The following is a 24,498-nucleotide window of genomic DNA, read 5'->3' as shown; positions in this document are numbered from 1 at the left end:
GTATACTTGCTGATGATACAACATTCTGTAATAATAATAATAATAATAATAATAATAATAATAATAATAATAATAATAATAATAATAATAATAATAATAATAAGAAGAAGAATTCTACAATTCCAGTTTAGCAGAGAACAAAGAAAATACCCAGTCAAACTTTGACATACATATTGACTTCTGATGAAACAGAGAAAGAATTTGTCAATAAAAGCAAAATGTTCGACAAACAGAGAACAGAGAGAGAGAGAGAGAGAGAGAGAGTAAAAGACAGAGAGAGTGAAGACAGAGAGAGAGAGAGAGAAGAGAGAGAGAGAAGAGAAGAGAGAGTGTCTTTACGTCCTTTGATCGACAACGCAACCTCACCTTTTTCACCACTCTTCCTCGACACATTCGACAACCACTGACAGGCAAAATAATAATTAAATAAAAAAAACAGTTTTGTTATGAAATCATCTCTGTTTTTAACTGGAACATCTTGAAGTGTATATATTTATTTAGCAGCACTCGTCTTCGTAGAAATGCATCAAACATGATTATACATACGAGAGCAATAAACCGATAAATTGTTACAGAGACACGGATTATACGACACAAGAATAGCTTTAAAAAATAGATTGGATTTTGTCGAAAGCTTTAGTGATGTCTTTTTGTCTACAAAACGAGAAAACTACTATACTTCTGCTGATCATTACTGGTTTCATAATTTGTTTGGGAAAACCTCTCTAACTGAATTTATGTTACCGTTTATAATCAAAATTATATTCACAAAACTTACCAGATTTAACGCGTAATATTCGAAACGTAATAATGGTTTCGTTACTTACGGCATTTCGTTACTTGTCTCCAGTCGACGTTGATTCCAACTTTTGCACATTCAACAGCGAATCCTTCAATGGCGGCACAGAAGACTGCTTTGAAGAGTTTGCGATTCTTGCGATAAATGCAAACGTCAATTTGACACGATTCGAAATATTCTTTGACGATCCACGTTTCAAGTTTCTCTCGACAAGTCTTGAAGATTTCATACTTTATAATCACATCACATTTTCTGACTTCTTTTGCTTTGCATTTCGTTTCTACATCAGTTACGTCACATCTGAAAAAGAAAGAGAAACAACAATTACACGTGATAAAACAAACTATTGTAAGATGATGATTACATTAAGTAAAACATTAAAAATTATGTAATTGTGCACGAGATAGGTATGTTTGTTAATGACACCACGCTTTATAATAGATACGGGAGGAAAACAATTAATTGTATATATATGTTTAAGATATGTTACATCAGTTACGTCACATCTGGAAAAGAAAATAAACAATTACACGTGATAAAAAAAGCATTGTGAAAAGATGATTAAATTAAAGAAAATAATCAACAATAATTGTAAATAGTAAAGTTGTATTATGACAAAATGATAATACTGACGAAAATACTTGAAAGTGGTTACAAAAAGGACACCTAAACACGGAAACTGAATCCCTAATAATAGCCACACAATATAACTCGATTAGAACGACCCATAACAAAGCAAGGATAAACAAGACACAGTAAAACAGCAAATGTAGACTTTACGGACAAAGAGACAAAATAACAAACTTCATAATAAGTGAATGCAGCAAACTAGCCCAACATGAATAAAAAAATAGACATGATGAAGTGGGGAAGACACTGCACTGGCAATTATGCAGACAATTGCATAAAAATCCAAGTCAATTTCCGTTCAACTTGTCAATTTCCGCCATTACTAATGCATGCAATATTTCCGTGAGGTTTTGAATTTTCACGAAGATGTCTTAGTTCCCTTTTACTCCCTTCGGGTAAAACTGAATTAAATATAGCACCAATTACTTATAAATCACAGTAACCTGTTTCAATAGAATTGTGTTAATTATTGTTTTTCTATAAAATTGTGTAATTAAGTGCATTTCAATAGAATTGTGTTATTATTATTTTTCAATAGAATTGTGTTATTATAATTTTTCAATAGGATTGTGTCATAATTTTTCAATAGAATTGTGTTATTATTTTTCAATAGAATTGTGTTATAGATATTTATTAGCTTTTCGTCGTTTTATTTAAAGATTTTGTAATTTATGAATTATGAAATACAACTGTTGTAGCGAGTGTGACTGCCAGATGCGCTTATAAAATATAAATACGTGACAGATAATCGTTAACGCTCATACATGTTTAATTTTTATGCTGTCGTATAGATATAATATATTTTATTCAATGTAATAGAGGGATATTTTTGTTTTCTTACTTTTTTGTAGGTCTGTCGCTGTCATCTTTGACTTGGTAACTCATTCCAATCAATGAATATTTATTGCGACTCCTCGATACGTCTTCGCCTTCTTTGGTTCGGAAGTCATCTTTCTTTCCATTGCAGTCACCACAGATTCCAGTCAAGAGATTAGCAAACCGGCCTGGGACTGTTACCTTAACGACGTGTCGTCCGTCAAATTGAACTATCAGACCCCATTTCGTTGAAACTGTTATCCAACCGCAAGAATATTTCACAGTTAATCCCGAGTCGGTTTCAAACGGTAATGACCATCTCAGACCATTAATCTACAATGAAAATAAATTTAAATCCCATAATGACTTTCATTTATTTTTAAAAACAAAACATTCATATAAATCAAATTCAATAATTAAAAAAAATATTTTTACTTACAAGTACTTTGTTTCCTTTTAGTAGTCGAATTATGAAACCATTTATTTTGACATCGACCATTCGAGTATAAGAAGCGCGATTATTTCCTCGGTGTTCGTTCTTAACTTCAACGGCGAAAGCTTCCGGTGAGAATTTGGTGCTGGCAGACAAAGTATATTTACAAATTCCCATGAAGTGGATCGTTTGTCCGTCAAATGTTTTATAATGCGGATCACCGTATGCGCTACAACGGCAGATTCTCTCTGTGGAAAGAATGATTAATAAAAATGTGTATTTTATATTTGTTATTAAACATTAATACAATTGCATCAATTTTTATAATAAACTGATGATATGCGCTACTATGGCAGATGCTCTTTGCGAAGAAAATAATTGATCATTCAAAAACTACCATGTTTGAATATATGAAGTGGTAGTTTCAGTCGTTTAGAAATGTTTAAAACTTCACCGCTCGCTCATTTTTCGACCAAATTTCAAACAATTATTACGATTTATAAATCACCTTCTTAGCTATATTGTGCAAAAAAAAAAAAGTTCACTATTCGTTCAGTAAAAGAAAAGTTATGATGGGTTTACTGGTATTCAAAATCGTAAAAAACGTAAGGAAGTGAGCGACGTTTTTATTACTGGTTTCCATAGCAACCACGTCGCTTCAGCGACTACTGTTGCTACCAATTCACCGCCCTCGCGAAAAGAGAAGTAACAAGTTAAACAGAGAGAATGAAAGAATAAAAGGGAGTTAATTCGGGGGATTTTATTTCAAACAGACGAGTGACGTACATTCTTATTACATAAGTGTATACTATGTTCCTGGTGGCCAAAAATAAGACTGGAATTAAACGAAAAAACAAGTGAATTTACTAGAAGCCTGAAAAAATATGGATTACAATAGAAAAATGCGAGCATACAAAGCAATACGGTCAAGCTTAAGCATGACGAAGTAAAAGGACTAGTTGTTAAAACTGGAAAAGAAAAAGGCAAGATATTCTAGTAAAAAATATAATACATTTATAACTTAAAATATTGCAGCATTAAGAATTGTTTTTAATTCAATTTATTATATAATATAATATAATCAATTCTTAATGCTGTAATATTTTAGTATTAAATTTATTATATTTTTACTAGAATATCTTGTACTTTTCTTTTTCAGTTTTAACAACTAGTCCTTTACTTTTCCATGTTTAAGATTAACCATATTACTTTTCATGCTCGCATTTTTTGGTTGTAATAAAACAGGTATTTTATATCTGTTTTAACACACTTTATCTTATGCAATTCCATCAATTTTTAAAATAGGAGAATGATATGCGCTATGACAGCAATTTCTCTTCGTAGAAAAGATTATTAATAAAATACGTATTTTATATCTCTTATTAAACTTTATATAATACAATTTGATCTTACAGTGGATTTTTCGGAACATTCTACAGCTGTATCTTGTTGATCTCGGGTGTCTTTCTGTCGAACTTGGGAATCTTTCTGTCAAACTTGGGAATCTTTCTGTCGAACTTGGGAATCTTTCTGTCGAACTTGGGAATCATTCTGTCGAACTTGGGAATCACTCTGTCGAACTTGGGAATCATTCTGTCGAACTTGGGAATCATTCTGTCGAACTTAGGAATCATTCTGTCGAACTCTGGAGTCTACACGGAATTTATGACAGAACCGTTTATTTAATCCACGGGGATAGTATGCTCTCAATCCATCAGCCAAATAACCTTTCCGCAAAGACAGTTTTGACTTATTACAATTTTCACCCACTTTGATGTGGGGGGGGGGCTACAATCAGAGACGTGAGTTGAAAAGATCTTATGTAGGAAGTTGAGCAGCAAGATGTCCGTTCACATTACATTTGAACTTCTGCATGTCACTACACTTGGAAAAACAGGAACCTGGAAGGGAATTCCAAATCTAGCCTTTCTGACGAAGAAACTATTAGAGTAGAAGGCTTTCTTAGATCTAGGGATCTCTACTATTTAGGAGTGGGAGTTTGCTGCTTTTCGTCGAAGAGACACAAGGGCTTACAGTTCGTCGGAGCATCCACCATTAAAATACTTGTAAAACAGGCAGAGGGATGCAAAATTTCGTTGATGGGACAGATATTGACGATAAGATGACAGTTAAGCACCTATCAGGTTGGCGCCTCTCTTTTGGACCCTGTCCAGGAGCAGGGAAAATAGTAGCAGATGAACCAATCCAAATGTAACATTACACCATACATAGGCGAATGGTGGCCTTGTAGAGGTACAGAATACTTTCAGGCGTAATTAACTTTCGAGCAATGGATGGTAAACCCTCTATACTGAAACAATTATTATTTTTGGTCCCTTTTGCCTTCTTTTCGGGGAACTGGGTTTCCCCCACATTAAAAACGACCTTGTGTCACAGTTTGCTTTTGTGGAGAAGCACATAAATACTAATAAATTAAATTCGTGCCAAGATCAATGTGTAGTATCTGTTCCGATGGTACTCTTAAGGTAATCTGTCTCAGTCAACGGAAAGGAAACCCTCTATACTGAAACAATTATTATTTTTTGTCCCTACCAGAGTGCCCCTTTTATCTTCTTCTCGGGGAGCTGGTTTAACCCCGCATTAAAAATGACCTTGTGTCACATTTTGCTTTTGTGGGGAAGCAAATAAATTCTAATAAAATAAAAGTAAGATTATTTATTTTAAAATTATGCATATATATATTTATTACATTTTTTCACTCATATAAAAATGCCTAGTAACAAATATATTTTTTAAAACCATTAGTCCTCGCGCGAAAGAGCAGAGCACAAAATGTTTTAAATAATAATAATAATAATAATAATAATAATAATAATAATAATAATAATAATAATAATAATAATAATAGATTAACAATAACAAAGTCTTTCGCTAGCGAGGACTACTATTGAGCGTAACCAGTTATACAGTTCTTTTGAAATTTTAATCTCTATTTTTCTCGTTATATACTGAATATTTGTTAATGAAACCTATATGAAATATGTTCCTTATAAAATTGTAAAGATTTTCTTGTGAAAAAGTTTAAAAAAATTTAATCTAAAAAAAGTTATTTTAAAGTTTTTGTTAAAAAAATTCAGATTTTCTCATTGTTCAGACATGTATAACAAAGAGGGAGTTGCAAAAAAGAGTTGTGGTTTGAGGAGAATTACGAACTGAAATAGAGAGGCGGAGAGTTTTTATAAATACATACAAAACCACATTCATCTTTTTTAAAATCCAAATTAATAAATCAAATAAAATATAATCTTAAAAAGACACGATACAAGTTAGAAAAGCATTTCATCCAAGGTATGAAAATTGTTACACAAAATGTTTTTACTATAGGCTTTAAAAATAAAGGTACAAGATGCAATTTGAAATTTATTTATCTTCAAAGTGCACTTTTATACATTTTACAAAGTAAGGTATTAAATTTTTATACATTCACTTTGTAAAATTTATAAAAGTACACTTTGAAGATAAATAAATTTCAAATTGAATCTTGTACCTTTATTTTTAAAGCCTATAGTAAAAACATTTTGTGTAACAATTTTCATGCCTTGGATGAAATGCTTTTCTAACTTGTATATTTATTTATGTATATATTTATTGTAAAGAAGAAAATCGATTTGTGAATCTTAAATAGAACGTCTTCTGAATTGAATGTTGTATTATGGTGATTGAAGATTCTAGCAAGGGAAATGACAGACAAATATTAGGAACAGTGACTACAGAACCCCTTCCCTACACGTTTGAATGTTTTTTTTTTACCTAATTTGTTTCGAGAAATGTATAATTTTTTTAAAATAAATACATTTCTTAAAAGTGCAATAACTGTTCTTGACAACACCAGAGCAACTTGATGCCGAAGTTTTCGTGTAATTATCTCCCTTACAAAAATTCAAAATATGGTCAAACAAACAGAGTAGCAGAGAAAATACTGCTTATATTAGAAGTGGAAGTGGATATATTTTAAGTAAAAATTAGCGATGTGAACGTTTCAACATTTTTCCCAATTCCACTACTGGTGCTACCAGATCAGGCTGTCTATTGGCTTCCTGAGACGAAATGCACCTACATTGATGTTCCTTTTTGTTTTTCTATTCTCTTTTGTAAAACTTATGTTCTACAAAACCAAAAACAATAACAACAGCCCCCTTCCCTCCCCCTTTTTTCCTTTCCTACTTCCCGGTCCTGGATATGACCTTAAACTATATCCAGTGGTGAAGCCCCAGCTTTCGGGCTTTGGGGAGTGTGGAGCCACCCTTTAATTACCATTCCTCCCAGGTCCACTCTGACCCGGAGTGGTAGTACCTGTTAGGGTCCCAACTATGGGTTAAATAGAAACTGACTTGAAAACAACAAATATATTCTATTAAAAAAATTTTCTTCAAAATCTTTGGATTCGGCATTAAATAACCTGAAAAGGGTTGATATGCCGTAAAACAAAAACAACCAAGAACAGACCAACCAATTCCACTACAATGTCCGATTCCAATTATTTATAAGTTTTATATATAAAAGGATATATGTCTGTCTGTCTGTTTGTTTGTCTGTCTCCATATTTCCAAACTTTATCTTCCCCGAGCTAGGGGCCTCAAATGATTGGATTTTTATGACCCGTTCTTTCATGGGGCTTTTCTCAGTAAAAATAGGGCTAAGGGGTCAAAAATGGGACAAAATTAAAAAAAAAATCGTTATACATTTTGCACATTCATCTTAGTTTATTTTTAATTTTAAATGCTTAATATTTTCATATGTGCGTCACGTTGGTACGGTGGGAACGTTACAAGCTTTGAATGATACAGTTTCGGTTTCGATTCTAGCTGATGGAATTTAAATACTTTTTTTTTACTTCTGAAATCACAACTCTATAATAATATTTTCGAAATTTGGACAAATTAAAATACCGTATAATTCTTATAATTTGAACATCCGCTTCGTTCAAATTAGAGGATGCTGTTCAAGTTTCGTGATCAAAAGATGTGCTGCAGTTGACTTTAATTGTCTAAGAATAAAGAAATAGTAAATGAAATTCATTGCTATATGATACTTCAAGTATATATTAAGTTGAGTTTACGATATATTGCAAGAAAGAATTGTTAAATATTATTACCAGGAACAAAATCATTGAAAATAAATTAAATCTACTCTTACTTGTTAGGTATTTATTACCTTAGTTATCATATACAGAAATCATACATTTATGTAAAATACATTTTTTTTTATTTATTCATTGAATGAGTCTCATTCCAGTTTCTATTTTTATCGATTGAGCTCTCAGGCGCTGCCATTGTATTCCGTAAGCGATCACGAAAATCTACAATTTCTTGGTTCTGTAGCTTCTTTATGATTATATCTCTTCAGAGTGACATTGCTTGCAAAACATAGTTGTCACTAAAGTAAGGACTTTTTTCTATAAATTTTATGACCGTCTCAATAGACGTTTCTGCATCATCCCATAATATTGCTTCATCGGTCTAGACAGGGATGGACAGACAGCTAGGAGCGGGCTGTAAGAATAGAAAATGTAGACGAACTGTACATCCTGTGAAAACCATTCGAGACAACTGTAATAAATTTATATTATAAAAATATAAAGAGTTGTTTTATGGTTTCACAAGTAAGAACAGATGTCTCAATTGGTTGATGCTGATCGTTTCATGGTTCGTCACGGAGCAGCGGGAAGATAGAAGAACTCTTCAAGAAAAAAAGGTATGAAGCATATATTATTCTTCTTATATATGAACTGAAAAATACCCCGTGTGATAAGTCTGATACAACATGACTCAGTTTACATGTCAATATCATGTCCTTCTGGCTAAACAATATACATACGATTTATACGTTTATCATCTGTTCGTTAAAAGAACAATATCTCACATCCACTAGATAACACATGACACGTTTTAATATATCACCCCTCTGTTAATGTAATCTCCTACAATATACATGGTCCTGGATATGACCTTAAACTATATCCGATAGTGAGGCCCTAGCTTTCGGGCTTTGGGGAGTGTGGAGCCACCCTTTAATTGCCATTGCTCCTAAGTCCACTCTGACCCGGAGTGGTAGTACCTGTTAGGGTCCCAACTATGGGTTAAATAGAAACCGACTTGAAAACAACAAATATATTCTATTAAAAAATCTTTCTTTAAAATCTTTGGATTCGGCATTAAATAACCTGAAAAGGGTTGATATGCCGTAAAACAAAAACAACCAACCAACCAACCTACAATATACAATACTATCAACCGATACATTTCGATACATGCATTTAATTATTATCTTGTTCAATTTATAATAGTGACAAATGTTGCATATTACATTTCGTTATTCGTTTCTATAATTAGTTACGCAATTGTATAACATTTGTGTATTATTATTTATAAAAAAATAATGAATTAAACTTAGTGACATGACTTACAACGTTGACAACCTGACCCCTTGAAATTTATTGTTTTGGGCTCAAATCAAGTTAGTAACTTAGATCCACGTCCAAGGAACTTATATATAAAATTTGAAGTGTTTAGACCCAAAATTGTCGGAGGAGCTTGGTAGAATTCTCAAAGGTCAAATCGTTAATCTTTGACCCTTAAATCGCAAAATTTCTGGCCAAAAACCAATCACATCGATTTTCTCAAATCTCATTACACTGTATATCAAATTTCGAGTATGTAGACTAAAAATTGACAAAGTTATTGCGTAGGGAAATGTACACAGACAGACGCACAGACAGATACACAGACATACACACAGACACGTTCACTTTTATAGATATATAAATAGATTACGGGCTATTATCCTCATCTTTAGGTTGTTGTTAACGTCGTGAAACAACAGCTTAAAGATGAGGACAATAGTCCGTCATAATTAAATGAATAAATTATTGTGTATTGTTATTCATAAAAAAAACAATGAATTAAAGTTAGTTAATCAAAGTGACATCACTTACCACGTTGACAATATTTTCCGATATATCCTGGTTTACAAACGCATTTCCACTTCCAACCGTTTTCTACACAGCTTCCTCCATTTTGACACGCATTAAAGACGCACGAATCTGAACGAAATAAAATAATTGTACATATATTTTCATCGTCACTAGAAATATATCAATGCTGGTTTGATTTCACTACAGTCTATCTTTATATAATTTTTAATTGTTTCTTCACGTTGGATATATATGTCAGCGGATACCGCCCATATATATATATATATATATATATATATATATATATATATATATATGCATATATATATATGCATATATATATGCATATATATATATGCATATATATATATGCATATATATATATATATATATATATATATATATATAACACTTAAATGACCTTGTAACGGGTGTTGCGCATACGTACATAACCGTAAATCCATAACAGCGTAAACAAATAAACACAAATCGCTGGACTGGTTTTGTTCGAACAAATGGGCATAGTTAGAAAAGCGAAAATCTTAAATTTATTGAATAAAAAACTTCAAGATATGGGAAACAAACGTAAAACGTGATTACAAATAATACGTATAATCATCGACTTGTTTTATATGGACGATATATATTATACTAAATAATCAACGCGACAATAAAACGTACTGTTTTACTGTGTACGTTTTCAGCGTCCAAATTTTTTATTCACGTTTAAATTATCAAATAAACAATTGTTAATAAGTTCTGCTTTTTTTTACATCGTCCATTTCAATATTACGTTTAAGTTATTTTAACGCAATTGTCTTATAAATAAATCTACTTTAACCCGTTGACAACCATTTACAACGATTTACCCACCGCCTTTTTTTAATTTATTCTCCATTTTTTAATACACCTTTCTTAAAAACATTCATACATTTTCTTCTGCACTACCAACATAAATAAATAACCCCGAAAATATGTTTTTTTAATTGCGTTACAAATGAATAATCAACGCGACAATAAAACGTATTGTTTTACTATGTACGTTTTCAGCGTTCCAATTGTTTTTTATTTTCGCATTTAAATTAATAGATATATCAAAATCTGAATTTAACTTTAAGTATTATAGTATCTGTTCAGTGCATATTTGGTTACCAAAAGCGTAGTTTACCAGGCCACAATATTTGCGAAGGAAAACCCGAATAACAAGCAATATTACGTAGGTATGATTTCCTTAGATTTCAAAACTCCATATTATGACCACAAAAGTACATTCAACAATAAAAACACCGTATTAAAACAACACTAGCAAATAAATACTGGGAAGTCAAGGAAAGCGGACATTCGCCGGTAGTCGAATGGAAAATGATAAGACAAGCTACCACGTGTAGGGACCTAAACAACCCATGTAGATTATGCCTTCATGAAAGATTTGCTATCCTGTACTTTAATGACCCCCAACATCTATTAAAGTCTAGAAGAGAAATAGCAAACAACTGTCTTCACAAGATAAAATTTACTCTTTGAGTGCCAACAAGCCTTCCCAAGGTTCCAGTCCTCTTTGCACTCGTCCAGTGGAGGTCTGGCAGTACTTTCATCCTCTTTGGTGTGGTGACAGTGGTGACATACACAAAAATGAAAATAAAATATGAATGCTCCAGTTTTCGTGATTCCATGATACTCCATTGTGTTTGACATTTTCTGCATGTCTAGTTTATGTCTGTAATTCATTCCAGTGTTTTCCGTAATATTTCACCAGTTTTCATTATTGTTATCCGTTGTATCTTATGAGTAACCGCTCTGATTCCGATGTGGTCCATTGTTTCGTCTCTTTGTCCGCAGAGTTTGCATTTGCATTTTGCTTGTGTCTTATCGATCCTTGCTTTTATGAAGCTGTGTCTAATCGTGTTTTCTTGTGTGGCTGTTAATAGAAATTCAGTTTCTCTGCTAAGCTTTCTTTTTTTGTAGTCATGTTCAAGTGTTTTCGTTAGTCTCATCTTTTGTTATTCTTATGAATCGTCCATGTAGTGTATTCTCTTCCAATTTTTCTTTTTTCGTTTTAGTCATTATTTCTTCTCTTTCAGTGTTCTGCATTATGTATTTTTCTGATTCTTTTCCTGTGTCATTTACGCAGCCCTCTATACTCATCAGCCTTCTTCCACCGTCTTTTTTCACATAGAGTTGGTCAGCATCATCGTTTGGATGCGTTGTCATGAGTACTGGTATTCTAGTATAGATGCCTCAGTTACTTTTTGGTCTAACTTATAAATGGTTCAGAGTATCTTACAATTGACACTGTGTTTATAACGTTAACTAGACTACCGGTGACCCGTTGGGCCAGTATGTTATATTAGCTATGAAATTCATGTATGACCGTGACACGCGACGTAAAGAAAATAGATTTTTGACATAACAGAACCATTTCTTTGAAAATATATTAAAATGAACAAGAATATAGATAGATTTCTATGAGTCATTCTGTTTATTATAATTGATTATTTTTGAAATTTTTTTCACACTTACTGATTTATAAGTGGTTGGCCATACTTATAGGTAAATGTGCACTGAACAGATACCATAATACTTATAGTTAAATTAAAATTTTGATATATCTGATTTTTTTTACATCGTTCATTTCTGTATTACGTTTAAGTTATTTTAAACCCCACTCTTCCCATGCTAAATGATAATTTCGAAATAATAACGTTAATATTTCAGCTTCCAAATTATTCTTTTGTTTTTTTGTTTATTTTAAACCCCACTCTTCCCATGTTAAGTAATAATTTTGAAATAATAACGTTAATATTTCAGTGTCCCAATTGTTCTTTGGTTTTTATTTCGCGTTTAAATTATCCAAATAAACAATTGTTAATACTGTCTGCTTTTTTTTACATCGTTCATTTCTGTATTACTTTTAAGTGATTTTAAACCCCACTCTTCCCATATTAAATAATAATTTCGAGATAATAATGTTAATATTTCAGTGCGCAGGTTATGCGCGCATGCGCAACCGGATGTCGTATACCGGAAAGTTGGTTACATACATCGTTACAAGATCATATAGATTAGAATTCTACTATATAGTTTCGTCTCGAGGAGTTTTCTTATTCTTCTATTCAATTTTCTCTTTCATTTCTGTTGTGTTGACTGTATCTACTACCAGAACACCCAAATATTTGTAGCTATCATGTTCACCTAGTACCCCTATCTCCATTTCGTTTAGTAGTTTATACATTCTTTTGCATCTAGTTTTCCCCTTCTAGTTGTGCCTAAATCCTTGTTGGTTTTTGCAAATAACTTCAGGCCATGCATGTACATTAGGTAGTTCATTCTGCTATCTGTATTGGTGAACTTGTTTCCGGCTTGCCATTTTCTTATTATGTTGTTAAGGTGCATCATGGCTATGATGAATAGTGGTGGTGATAGGAAAACACTTTGGAAAATATCTCTTCGTATTTTAATCAGCTGTCAGTTCAAGTCTCCAAGTTTTCATTGCATTTTCTATTAAATGTCTAATCTTGCTTGGCATTTTGTTATTATTATTTATGATTATTATTACAATTATTACAATAATTACAATTATTGTTATTACAATTATTATTTTTATCGCTATTTATTGATATACTTGATCGAACGTGCATACATATATAACACCTTTCGTTGCAAAAAATACGATGTGCCTTCAATAAGTTTCCAGAAGTTTTTCGTACACGCATTTAAAACTGATGTAGACTCTTGAAAATTCAGTATGCTATTGTTATACATCTTATATGATTTTTATTATTTTGGGTTCATATGAACAGCTACAGTAAGAATTGGAATACACCCTACTAAAGCTGTCACAGCTGGTGAATTTCAAAAAAATCAATCTGGCCGTAAGACTTAGAGAAAAACAATATGCAATAAAATTTCGTTTGAAACTTTGAAAACATTGCCACATAAACTTATTGAATGCTTTAGACTGCTTTTGGACCATCTTGAAGTTTTTGAGTGGCATAAAAGACTCAATGAAGGCAGAGAGTTTATGAGGAATGATGAGATGTGTGGGAGGAGTAAGAAAGTCAGAACACCAGAGTTGATTGGCCAAATAAAGAATTTCATGGATAAGAACCGCCGTGTGTCTATAGAGATAATAAGTGCACAGTTTGATGTCAGTGTGGGAACTGTATGTACAATTATACGCGAAGAACTGAAGATGGGGAAGATTTGCGCGAGTGTACCAATCCACAACCACACCCTTGTCACAGACTATTTGACCAAGATGGGCATCAAGACAGTTCCTCACCCTCCCTATAGTCGAGACTTTGCCCCCCCCCTGTAATTTTTAGTTTTTCTCTAACTTATGGAAAACTTTAGAGGCTGTCGTTATGAGAAACTTGAAATAAAAGAAGATATGATGACGATGATTGACACGTTCACAGGAGAGGATTTCCAAGTTGTTGGAACGGTTCTACAGGTATGTTGCAACCAGAGGAGATTACTTCGGAGGGGAGTAGAGTCCCCTATGGATACTATCAATGAAAGTGCACATACGAAAAATGTCTGGAAACTAATTGACGGTATGTCATACTTGATCATTACTGCATTTAATTTCAGTTTACTCTTGCTTAATAATGACACTTTATTAATATTGGATTTACTTATATTTGAATGTTCTATCTGCGACTACGCGTATGAAATGAAATAGATGGCAAACCCATTAATACATAAAAATAAGTTTTGTTAAAAAATGTTTTCAAAAATACCTGTTGGAACACATTTTCCTTTATGTAATTTAAATCCGTTTTTACAAACACAAATAAATCTTCCGTTTTGAAGTAAACATCTTCCGTTTGGATTGCAAGGCAATAGAACTTCAACGTCAATTTTACCTCCAGGTTTGCAAATAAATTTCTGTTTGCATCCTTTGTCTGTGAATTCTTCAAATACCTGTGATAGAATAAGAAACGTATCTTAGACTTGAATTAAATATGAACAGAAATGAAAATAAACAATCCACACGCCACTAAACTCTCGCTCCTTTACAGGGTGGCCGAAAAGTCCCAGGGCACTATACATGTATTTTTAATAAAACACAGGACACTATACATGTATTTTTAATAAAACACAGTATTTTTTAATGAAACACACAGAAAACATATATATTCAACAAAAAAAAAGAGAACTTTATTAGAAACAAAGCAGAAAACAACTAGAGTAATTTAGTGGTCTAGGGGATCAGTATGTTGGCCCTGGTTGTTCTGAAAAAATAAATGAAATAAATTGTTTTAACAACATTAGAATATTAAAATCAATCATATTTAACAGCATTAAAATATTAAAAATAGAGTGTCCTGGGACTTTTCGGCCAGTGTTCTGGAACTTTTCGGCCACCCTGTACAAAAAGAGTTGCCAACCTACTAGGTCCTGGACTATCAAGTAAAACCCAACTCTGCGCCATCGCTGAAAAGTGTATGTTTTACAGTTATTTCAATGGCAAGTGCTCTGCCGAATTTAAAGAACTAGTTTTCTCGCCACGACAACACCATCAACAAACCCAACAAGCATGAAACCCCACCCGACTCCGTAGAAAACCCTAAATATCGTAGTCTTATACTCGAATAGCTCTTTTCATCGGACTGTTGCACTTTGGAATTCGCTCGCGAGTCTATGCTTAGCGGACTGTACTGACATACAGAAATTTAAGTGTAATGTAAATATACACATCGCAGCTCAACTCCCTAAATAATATCCTTGCAAAGCTAGTTCCAAATAGTAGTCTCTCACGACTAAGTAGATCTGTGCCTTGTTTGGGGTGAATTAGCAATAACAATAAAAAACACAGAATAATTATTATATTAATTTATATTGTATGTGTTTTTAATATTAATTACTAGCAGGACCCGTTAATCGGCGTTGCTCGGTGGAAGAATACTCCCTTGTAAAAAATTAAACTACGGTTGTTGTTGTCGGTGGCGAATCCCCAACGTCCTAATGTTAAAAACGGCTTTCAGAATAGACACCCCTTACCTCCTCATGCTAAGAATGTTGTATGGAATAAGCACGCTCAACCATGCCATAGTAAGAACAGCTTTCCGAATACATACGGCAAGGATTCTCAAATAATGATATCATTTTAAATGTGTGTGTTTTATAAATTCACTACCGAGGGGTACCCGCGTTGCCCGGGTGTTTGGAGGTGTGTGTGGAAACTCCGGGGGTGGGGGTGGGATTAAAAAAAACGTAAGTGTGAGGATCGAACCCGAACCCTTGAAGCAAAGTTGTAAATTAAAGTGTAAAAATAAAAAAAACGTGCGACGTTAACCATTGCCCCATCGCGACATGCTAACGGAAACACGTTTGAATTTATTTAATTACTTGGATTTAGCAGGTGCCCGTTTTAATGAGTTAATGAGGGCAGGTTTTACTTTGACTGCGGGATTTCATTTACTGCTGAACGCCCCCAAGATGTTATAGGAAATCGACTTACCCACATGCGGCGAGCGACAAATGTTGAATATTTATCTTCCCGAGATCGAGCAAATTAAATAGACAGGCGAGCGTCGTTGTTAATTGTGAGATATTACGATTTATATGTGATATAAAAAGTTTTAAAAAGTTGTGAAGCGAGCGACCGCTTCTCTGAAAAAAGCCTTTTGTAGACACACAGAAAAAGCGAACATACATACATACATACATACATACATACATACATACATACATACGTCATACATACATACACACACATACATACATACACACATACATACATTTTTGCTTTTATATTTATAGATGTAAAATAAATAAATATCCAATACATAATTAAACGGAATATTTAATAAAAAAGCTAAAGTAATTTAACGTTAGTTTATATAATTTGATAAGATTTTAAGGGTAAAACGAGATATTTTAATTAACATACCTCTAATAGAATAGTAAAAGTTGAATATAAATATTACTATATGGTTTGCTAATTAAAGTACGAACTGAACTTAATCATACAATGTTCATATCGTTTTAATTTCTATTAATAAAAACACCACGCCTGAGGAATACAAATATTAGTATGGTTTAAGTAGTTTCTCCGAACGGAACATTTTTTCACAACGATAATATACACAAATAATACAAAAACTACATTAAACATTTTAGTAAAATCTCACTTAGCCTTTAATAGAATAGAAAACGGAACGGATTACAAAATATATAAGACAATAATAAATAGATTTAAATTAAAAGAATAGATATAAACATAATATATTAATAAAATAGTACAACAAAATATGAATTACTAATGATTAAACAAAAAAAAATTCATGTCGAAAAAGTATTAAAAAATATGAACTAGCAGGATCTGTGGAAATTCCACAGATGACTCATTCATTTGTAATGTTGGCATTCTATGGATGCCCAGTGTAAATGGAGACGTTTTGATATTATTGTACCTATTTATTCTGCCTCCCCAGGGGACAGAGTTAGACACCAGGGTCGTTTTTAAACGTGGAGAAAAGGCACAAAAATAAAAAAAATGTCTCAGTCGTGAAGAACTGCTCCTTTGCCGAAAGAGAACAAGAAATTGAAGTGCAGCATCTGAAGTACAGATACTACACTTTGATCTTGTTTATATATTTTATTGCTTTTAAAAATTTTGAAAATACAATTAAGTAAAAAACAAAAGATTCTTAAACAACAAAATTAGGCACAAGGCCGTACAAGAGATTGGGTAGGGGAAGGGTTCAGGGTCTTTGTGACTAAAGTGATTAAAAGTAATAAATGTAGACTTTGGAGTCTTACTCTTGACTGGCAACATTTACCAAAATACCTCATTCACTCTATGGATCTTGACCAAAAGGCCAAATTATTGTAGCTCTTTTGTTATTTATTTAAGCTAGCAGGAACTCCCGGCGTAGCCCGGTCGTAAAACACGCTTAAATATTATATTTTTGGTATTGCAGATTTTGTATATATTATTATAGAGTTAATGTTCTATCGATTTTTATATATTATAAAGTTGCGAATTCACAAATAAAAAAAATAATATATCTATATGACTTGGATGAATCAGCTTGAATCGGAACCGAAAACAAAAATTATGAAAATACATATGTACATATGTATATATAACTTGAGTTCCTTCAGCTATAGTCGAAACCGAAACCAGAACTTATGAAGAATGCTTGATAAAATTATTCATAAAAAAATAGATTACTGGAGTTCCATCAGCTAAAATCGAAATCGAAACCGAAACCGAAACTTATAAAGAATTGATTAAATTATTTATAAAAAATAAATGGCTTGAGTGTCTTCAGCTATAATCGAAACCGAAACCAAAACTTATGAAGAATCCTATCCTATGATTATAAAGATATGCACAAAATATATACAAAACCAAATTATATGAAAATAAGTGTATGCTATATTTAGTTTATGTGTTATATTAGCTATGACCCTAATTTCCGACACTCATAACAAAAATACATGTAAAAACTAGTAAAATAAAAATAATTAATTGTAATTTTTAATCTATATTAAAGATGAAATATCGGAGTTAAAATCGCATATAAACATTCATTTTTCATCTGAATAAAACGGACATAATGTCTTCAGAACGAATATAGAGGAGAATTGCAATGGAAACCTATTGATATAAATACTCACTTCCATGTATCTTGAATTCTTGTAGAAACAGCCACATTCTGACTTGGGGACACAATTTTTCCCGCTGAGTACATATCCTTTCTGGCAGACACAGCCGTCAATAAGTTCCTCACATTCCGGATTTGGTTCACGACAAGATGGCTGACAAATCGGTGTAGCGACTTTGTATATTTGTCTTGGAGGACATTTCCTCTCTAAAAGATAATAGCAAACATGTAAAAACAGTAAAGCTTTTTGTTTCAAGACAATTCGAAATGAAAAAATGCGAAAGTTTTTTTTTCATTTCTATATTACAATAAAAACGAGTTAGTGTAATTCAAATCAATGATTCAGCATAATATTTTGATATTTTGTACATATGTATGTAAATTTTTCGTAAAGATAATACGTTAAAAGCACTGGACGCATAGTATATACCAACTGGCAGCCTGGAGTTGGCCAGTCGTATAGTACACTTAAACATGACATTTTAATTTACGCAGATTGCGTATGTATTATTATAATGGAATCAATCCTCTATTGATTATTATATATTATGAGGAATAATTTGCCGGTGGACTATTTCGCAGTAAAATAAAAGAAATAATAATAATAATAATAATGTCGTTCGTCAAATCCCGTCTGTGTTTGTTTACAATATCACGTCAATTGATATTTGGGGTTCACGATGAATGCCCTGGTAAAAGTTACTTCTGATTAATATGCAGTTTTAAAATATCCAAACGAGTAAATGATTTGCGGCGATTTTAAATGGTCTCTCTTCTTTCATCCTCAATTGAATTTATTAATAAGAAATACTTAAACATATTTTAATTCATCCAGATTGCGTATGTATTGTTATTATAGAATCAATCCTCTATTGATTATTATATATTACGAGGAATAATTTGCCCGGTGGCTAATTTGAAAAAAAAATAAATAAATAATAAAAAAATAAATAAATAAAAAAAGAATAATAATGATACTGTCGTTCACCAAATTCCGTCTATGTTTGTTTACAATATAACGTCAGCTGATATTTGGGCTTGACGGTGAATACCCTGGAAATAACTTTCTCATTAATGTTTAATTTTAAATTTAAAATATGCAAACGAATAAATGATTTGAGTAATTTTAGATAGAACCTCTTCTTTTATCGTAAATTGAACTCATTATTAAGGAAAAAAATATAGTGATGCACACCCGGGCTTAAGCGGGAGATCATTCGATCAGCAGTCTTTATAGTGAATGTAATTCTGCATTTGCAACAAGTAGCATGAAGAAATAAAAACTCTAACCAACAGTAGAAATAGAATTACACAATCTAGGGTTGATTGGGGAATTGCTATCTACTTTAAGGGTTAAAGATATTAGGTACACAAGCACAGAGATATTCACAAAAAGGACACCTGAAACGAGAAAATATGGTCACTATTGATAGATACACAAACTGACCAAATGATGATGAAATAGCTAAACCGCAGACCAGAAAAAATATAGAATCTATAGACAAAGTGACGAAAACTAAACCCCATCATATATTACTGTTGCAAAATAGATTAAAATAAATGTAAAAAGTAGGCCGGATTGGCTTGGAAACAGATTAACAGTACAGGTACAGACTGAAGAGAGGATTCTAAATAATATATTTACAAAATTTATCAGATATCAACGATTTTATTCTTGAGAAAAATTATGAGAAATATAATGATGGCTTCGTGACTTACGCCAGTTCGTTACTTGTCTCCAGTCGACGTTGATTCCAACTTTTGCACATTCATCTTAAAGTGTATATATTTATTTAGCAGCACTCGTCTTCGTAGAAATGCAGCAAACATGATTATACATACGAGAGCAATAAACCGATAAATTGTTACAGAGACACGGATTATACGACACAAGAAGAGCTTAAAAAATAGATTGGATTTTGTCGAAAACTTTAGTGATGTCTTTTTGTCTACAAAAAGAGAAAACTACTATACTTCTGATGATCATTACTGGTTTCATAATTTGTTTGGGAAAACCTCTCTAACTGAATTTATGTTACCGTTTATAATCAAGATTATATTCACAAAACTTACCAGATTTAACGCGTAATATTCGAAACGTAATAATGGTTTCGTTACTTACGGCATTTCGTTACTTGTCTCCAGTCGACGTTGATTCCAACTTTTGCACATTCAACAGCGAATCCTTCAATGGCGGCACAGAAGACTGCTTTGAAGAGTTTGCGATTCTTGCGATAAATGCAAACGTCAATTTGACACGATTCGAAATATTCTTTGACGATCCACGTTTCAAGTTTCTCTCGACAAGTCTTGAAGATTTCATGCTTTATAATCACATCACATTTTCTGACTTCTTTTGCTTTGCATTTCGTTTCTACATCAGTTACGTCACATCTGAAAAAGAACGAGAAATAAAAATTACACGTGATAAAACAAAATATTGTAAGATAATGATTACATTAAGTAAAACATTAAAAATCATGTAATTGTATCCGAGATGGGTATGTTTGTTAATGACACCGCGCTTTATAATATATACGAGATGAAAACAATTGTATATTAGTCCTCGCGCGAAAGAGCAGGACACAAAATGTTTTAAATAATAATAATAATAATAATAATAATAATAATAATAATAATAATAATAATAGAATAACAATAACAAAGACTTTCGCTGGCGAGGACTACTATTGACCGTAACCTTTTTTTCTCGTTATGTACTGAATATTTGTTAATGAAACCTATATGGAATATGTTCCTTATTAAATTGTAAAGATTTTCTATTCTGAAAGAAGTTTAAAAAAATTTAATCTAAAAAAGTTATTTTAAAGTTTACTGAGATTTGAGAAAATCTTTGTGATCCGGTTTTCGGACAGAAATTTGGCTGTTAAGGGGTCACTGTTCAACGATTTGACCTTTGAGAATTCTACCAAACTCTTCCGACAATTTGGGGTTTAAACACTTGACATTTTAGATATAGATTCCTTTGACATAGATCTAACTTAATAACTTGATTTAAGCCCCAAAGAATAAATGTTTAAGGGTCATAATAGGGGTCAAAGTTAAAACAAATTGACCACTTTTTTCTTTTTTTTCCCCAATATACACCTCCAAACACCCGGGCAACGTCGGACTGAAATGCTAGTATATATATATATATATATATATATATATATATATATATATATATATATATATACTAGTATTTCAACCCGGCGTTGTCCGGGTGTTTGAAGGTGTATGTTGAGAAAAAAAAGTGGTAGTGGGAAGGCAGGCTCGAACCCGTACCGTGAAAGAGAAAAAGAATGGAGGAAAATCCTGACGTCTTTGCGGTTACGATCACGGTCAAACCTGAAGTGACTTATGTTAAAATTAAGGCTGGACAATCTAAAGGATCGAGAGGACAACTTTAAAAAATATCGCGAAAAAAGCGACCCCCCTGTAGAAAAGTGCCTAGTTGCAGGTGAAGATATTAATGTTTTTAGTCAATTTTTCGATATTTGTTCTTTGAAGGGACGCGGTTTAAAACGTTACTGATCATATAATGGGCATGCATTTATAGGACCAATAAAAAAAACAACAAAAAACACTAACCTAGTTTTAAAACAGATCCTTTGTCCGATAAACAAACAAAAAAAAAAACACTAACCTAGTTTTAAAACAGATCCTTTGTCCGATAAATGCATGCCCATTGGCTGGTAGGAAGGGCGCGGTGGTTCTAGAAAGCTGATTGGCTAACTAAAATCTCAATAGAAGAGGAGCATATAAAAACGATAAACAACCACAGAATTCGCGCATAAGCCTGAGGAGTCCTAGAGTGGATGAAACGCGGAATATTCAGTGTAGCTTAATCGCCATATCTATTTTATAAATTACTATATATATATATATATATATATATATATATATATATATAAATATATATATATATATATATATATATAAATATATATATATATATATATATATATATATATATATATATATATGCAAGGTAATGGGACAAAACCTTAGAGGACGACCTTCATTTTGTAGTAGAATGAGGCACTAAATATAGTATTACGTAATACATTTCTTTTATGTATCACTTTCGTCAAACCGAAAAAAAGAGAAACAACATTTAGACGTGATAAAACAAACTATTGTAAGGTAATGATTAAATTAAGGAAAAAAAAAGTCTAATGGCTGTATTATTTATTTCGTTTAATTTTTCCTTAATGATCTAAATGTTAGTTTATTTATTTAACAGGTTTATATCTATCAATATCAATCATATATGAATTATATTTCATTTCATAATGCAATTATTCGTTGAATAAGTTTTCGTAAATATTCGCATTATTCATTAATTCCCTTTGCATAAATTAATACATTGTGTGTAATTATGCAGTGAATGACCCGTTTTTTTTTTCGTGGATGCTGCCTAGACATATTCCGACCACTTACATAAACCGCCGGAATATGCGGGGGCTAATCAAATTTTAAAACACATGATAGAAAACGTTGAAGAATAGAAATACAAAAAAACAAAAAACAAAAAAACAAAAACAAAAAAAACAAAAAAACAAAAAAAAAACAAAAAAAAAAATAAAATTCAACCTACAGTAAATTTAAGGAATAAATTTAATCTTTTTGTAAAATTACGTATTGCAACAAATGAAAATATGTTTTTTGAATTTTAGGCGGAGAATTTGTTTTACTTAGTTGTAAAAAGTCGTCAAGATTCAGAGATTTTCTTCTTTTTTTTTGGGGGGGAAGGTGGTTACAAAAATTTTTTTATGACAAAATATTTTTCTTTGTCTACTTAATTACTTTTTATTAGGGTTAGGTGTTGGGTTAGGGTTAGGGTTAGGGTTAGGTGTTGGCTATTTTAGGGGGAAGGTTTCCAATTATCCTCCATGAATCTCTAAGGTAGTACCCTTTGCAAATACATCTTAGAAACTTTTTCAAATACGTAACTGTGTTCCAAATCAATTAAACAATCTCGCTGTAAATTTCGAACAATTGCAATGTCGTAGAAACACATTTATTTCCGATTAAACAACATTTTTTTTTCCGGTGACTGTAACATAATCTCCAAACCAGCTGACAGCTTTGCTAAAATTATTCATTTTTAATGCTTTAAATTTTTGAACTACTAAAATTAATATTTTCTTCTAGGTTATTAAATGTCGGCGGCTGAACATTTCACTATATCGTCATTTTACAAAGCTGTCGAAATATGCTGAGGCAACATTCATGGGGAAACAAGTCGTTCTCTACATAAGTAACTCATTTTGTAATGAACATGTTCATGTATTTTTATCATAATATTTATCAGTTTTATAGTTTCTTAGAAATTTTGTCAGTGATTACTTTACAAGATCTTCAGTTACGTTATAGCTGGAAATGTCTTCTCAATTATTAAATAATTTCTCTCAGATAGGTTCATAAGAGTAGTGGTTGATGGGCGGAAATCAGAAGCTCTCAGTATCAATTCAGGAGTCCCTCCGGGATCCATCCTAGCCCCAACTCTCTTTCTGATATACATTAATGATCTTCCAAATCGCGTCCTTATACTATGACATTTTTAATTAAATGTAAAAAAAATATGATACTATCGCCTCCCCGAGAGGCGATAGTATCATATTTGGTTGAAGAACGTCTTGGGAACGCAACCAGCTCTACGGGGAATAAACGATATTCCTCGTAGAGCTGATTGCGTTCACAAGACGTTCTTCAACCAAGTAACCCTCATGGGGAGGCGATAGTATCAAAATACTATTCAAGGAATAAATTAAATTTCTGCTGAGGACACTAAAATCTATGGTAGCACATCAAAGACCGTAAACGACCAAGTTCTCTCTGATTCTCTCTCCTTTGATCTTGAGCACGTAGTACAATGGGGAAAGAGGTGGTTGGTTACTTTTAATGCATCTAAAATCAAGGCTATATTTTTACATCATCAACGCTCTGATACCTATCTAGCATCACTTGAAAGTAACGGCTTTCGTCTTGGGTAGGCTTCATGTTTTGACAAGTTTCTGGGCTTAACCTTTACTCCCTATCTGAAATGAAACACTTATACCAAATCCATTGCCAAGGTCGCTGGAAAAATAGTGAGATCCTTCTACCGCTAATATCTAACTGCTTATACAATTTTCTACCTATATAAGAGCCAGGTACGGTCAATGATGGAGTACTATTGTCACATTTGGGCAGGAGCTCCTAGAAGCAGATTATCCTACCTTGACGAAGTTTAAAATAGACTTCCTAGCTTAGTGGG

The 24,498-nt window shown here is 32.3% G+C and overlaps 1 protein-coding gene across 1 annotated transcript in view; it reads right to left on the bottom strand.

The window, feature by feature from the left end:
- The window catches only part of LOC145240375 (zonadhesin-like), a 175,170-nt gene that overhangs the window by 45,338 nt on the left and 105,334 nt on the right, over positions 1 to 24,498 (bottom strand). Inside the window, exons 21-27 of the mRNA XM_080103956.1 lie at positions 20,356 to 20,627; positions 18,247 to 18,440; positions 14,481 to 14,538; positions 9,634 to 9,741; positions 2,685 to 2,926; positions 2,271 to 2,578; positions 828 to 1,099 (exon numbers count right to left, since the gene is read on the bottom strand). Coding sequence (XP_079960082.1) covers positions 828 to 1,099; positions 2,271 to 2,578; positions 2,685 to 2,926; positions 9,634 to 9,741; positions 14,481 to 14,538; positions 18,247 to 18,440; positions 20,356 to 20,627 — 1,454 coding nt within the window. The remainder of the gene's footprint in view (positions 1 to 827; positions 1,100 to 2,270; positions 2,579 to 2,684; positions 2,927 to 9,633; positions 9,742 to 14,480; positions 14,539 to 18,246; positions 18,441 to 20,355; positions 20,628 to 24,498) is intronic.

This window comes from Euprymna scolopes, chromosome 19, assembly GCF_053919585.1.
Source record: "Euprymna scolopes isolate OS-2025 chromosome 19, ASM5391958v1, whole genome shotgun sequence".
Lineage (NCBI taxonomy): Eukaryota > Metazoa > Mollusca > Cephalopoda > Sepiida > Sepiolidae > Euprymna > Euprymna scolopes.
This window is presented reverse-complemented; position numbering and strand designations above follow the sequence as displayed.